The sequence below is a fragment of the Octopus bimaculoides genome, chromosome 8 (assembly GCF_046866305.1).
Source record: "Octopus bimaculoides isolate indiv1 chromosome 8, ASM4686630v1, whole genome shotgun sequence".
In the NCBI taxonomy this organism is placed as follows: Eukaryota; Metazoa; Mollusca; class Cephalopoda; order Octopoda; family Octopodidae; genus Octopus; species Octopus bimaculoides.
Window position 1 is genome coordinate 98,484,064 of NC_142935.1, and position 1,174 is coordinate 98,485,237.

The 1,174-nt window shown below is 37.5% G+C and overlaps 1 protein-coding gene across 1 annotated transcript in view; it reads right to left on the reverse strand.

The window, feature by feature from the left end:
* Nucleotides 1-301: 301 nt before the first annotated feature.
* Nucleotides 302-1,174, reverse strand: part of LOC106878676 (POU domain, class 3, transcription factor 4) — a 1,968-nt gene continuing 1,095 nt past the window's right edge. The window contains exon 1 of the mRNA XM_014927960.3: nt 302-1,174. This exon is cut by the window's right edge and continues 1,095 nt beyond it. Within this exon, the coding sequence (XP_014783446.1) occupies nt 766-1,174 (409 nt within the window). The 3' untranslated portion in view covers nt 302-765.

A 1,174-nucleotide genomic window follows, 5' to 3' on the forward strand; every position in this document is an offset into this window, starting at 1 on the left:
AAAAATTAAGGGAACACAAATAAAAAAAAAAGAAAGATTTAAAGAAATGAAAGAATCTCTCACTCGTTCAATTGTTATTTTCATTCTGTGTGTTTTTGTTGTGTTGTGTTTTTTGCTTAAATCCAGGATATTTGTTCTTTTCTTTTTTCTTTTCTCTTCTTTCTTTCTTCCTTTCTTTCTCTTTTCAAGTCTGAGAAATTCTTGTCGATTTTCTTCCTTCCTTCTCGCATCGTTCCTCGTCGTCGTTTTTTTTTCCCTTCTTCTTTTTCTCCTTTCTTCGACTCCCTTTTCTTTTCTTTCACTCTCTCTCTCTCTCTCTCTCTCACCCTCTCACTCTCATTCTATCTCTCTCGTTCTTTTTCTCTTTCGTTCTTTCGTTCTTTCACTCTCTCTCTCGTTCTCTCCCTCTCTCGTTCTCTCCTATTTCTCCCTGGGACTGATCCTTTCGTTTCTTTCTTTTTCCACTGTTTTGCTCCTCTTTATGCGTTTCTTCTTACATAACATCTTTTTCCCTTTTTCTCTCTCTCTCCTTTGCAATTATCATATATATATATATATTCATATATATATATGCATATATATATATATATATATATATATATATATATATATATATATATATATATATATATATATGTATGTATGTATATGTATATGTATATGTATATGTATATATATATATATATGTAATTATTTTTTTCTTTCAACAATCTGTAATTTTAATTTTGATACGCTTCAAATAAATCCGGGTAGGTCCCGCCAAAGTCAGTGATTTGGCGAGTGCTGTTTTAAAGAATGTTGATGATGATGGCTTGGATTGTGCTGCTGCTGCGCTAGTGTCTGCGCCAGGGACTGCGATATAGAATGTGAATTGATGGCAGTTGTTATAAGTGGAGAGCCATTGTTGGCCCCGTTTGTGGATTGTAACGGGCTGCCCCCTCCGTGCGGATAGGGGACTGGTGTATGTGCTTGCGACATCGTGTGACCTACAATTGATTGGGATAACGAGTGTGATGGTATGGATGTAGGGATCAGTGGTGATCCGCCACCGCTGTTCGAGCGCATCGGACTTCCTCCCCCCTGCAGAGAATTCTCCGAATTTTGAAGAAACTCGCCATTCGGACCGAGAGTCCCTGGAGGAGTCATGCGTTTCTCTTTCTGTCGTCGGTTACAA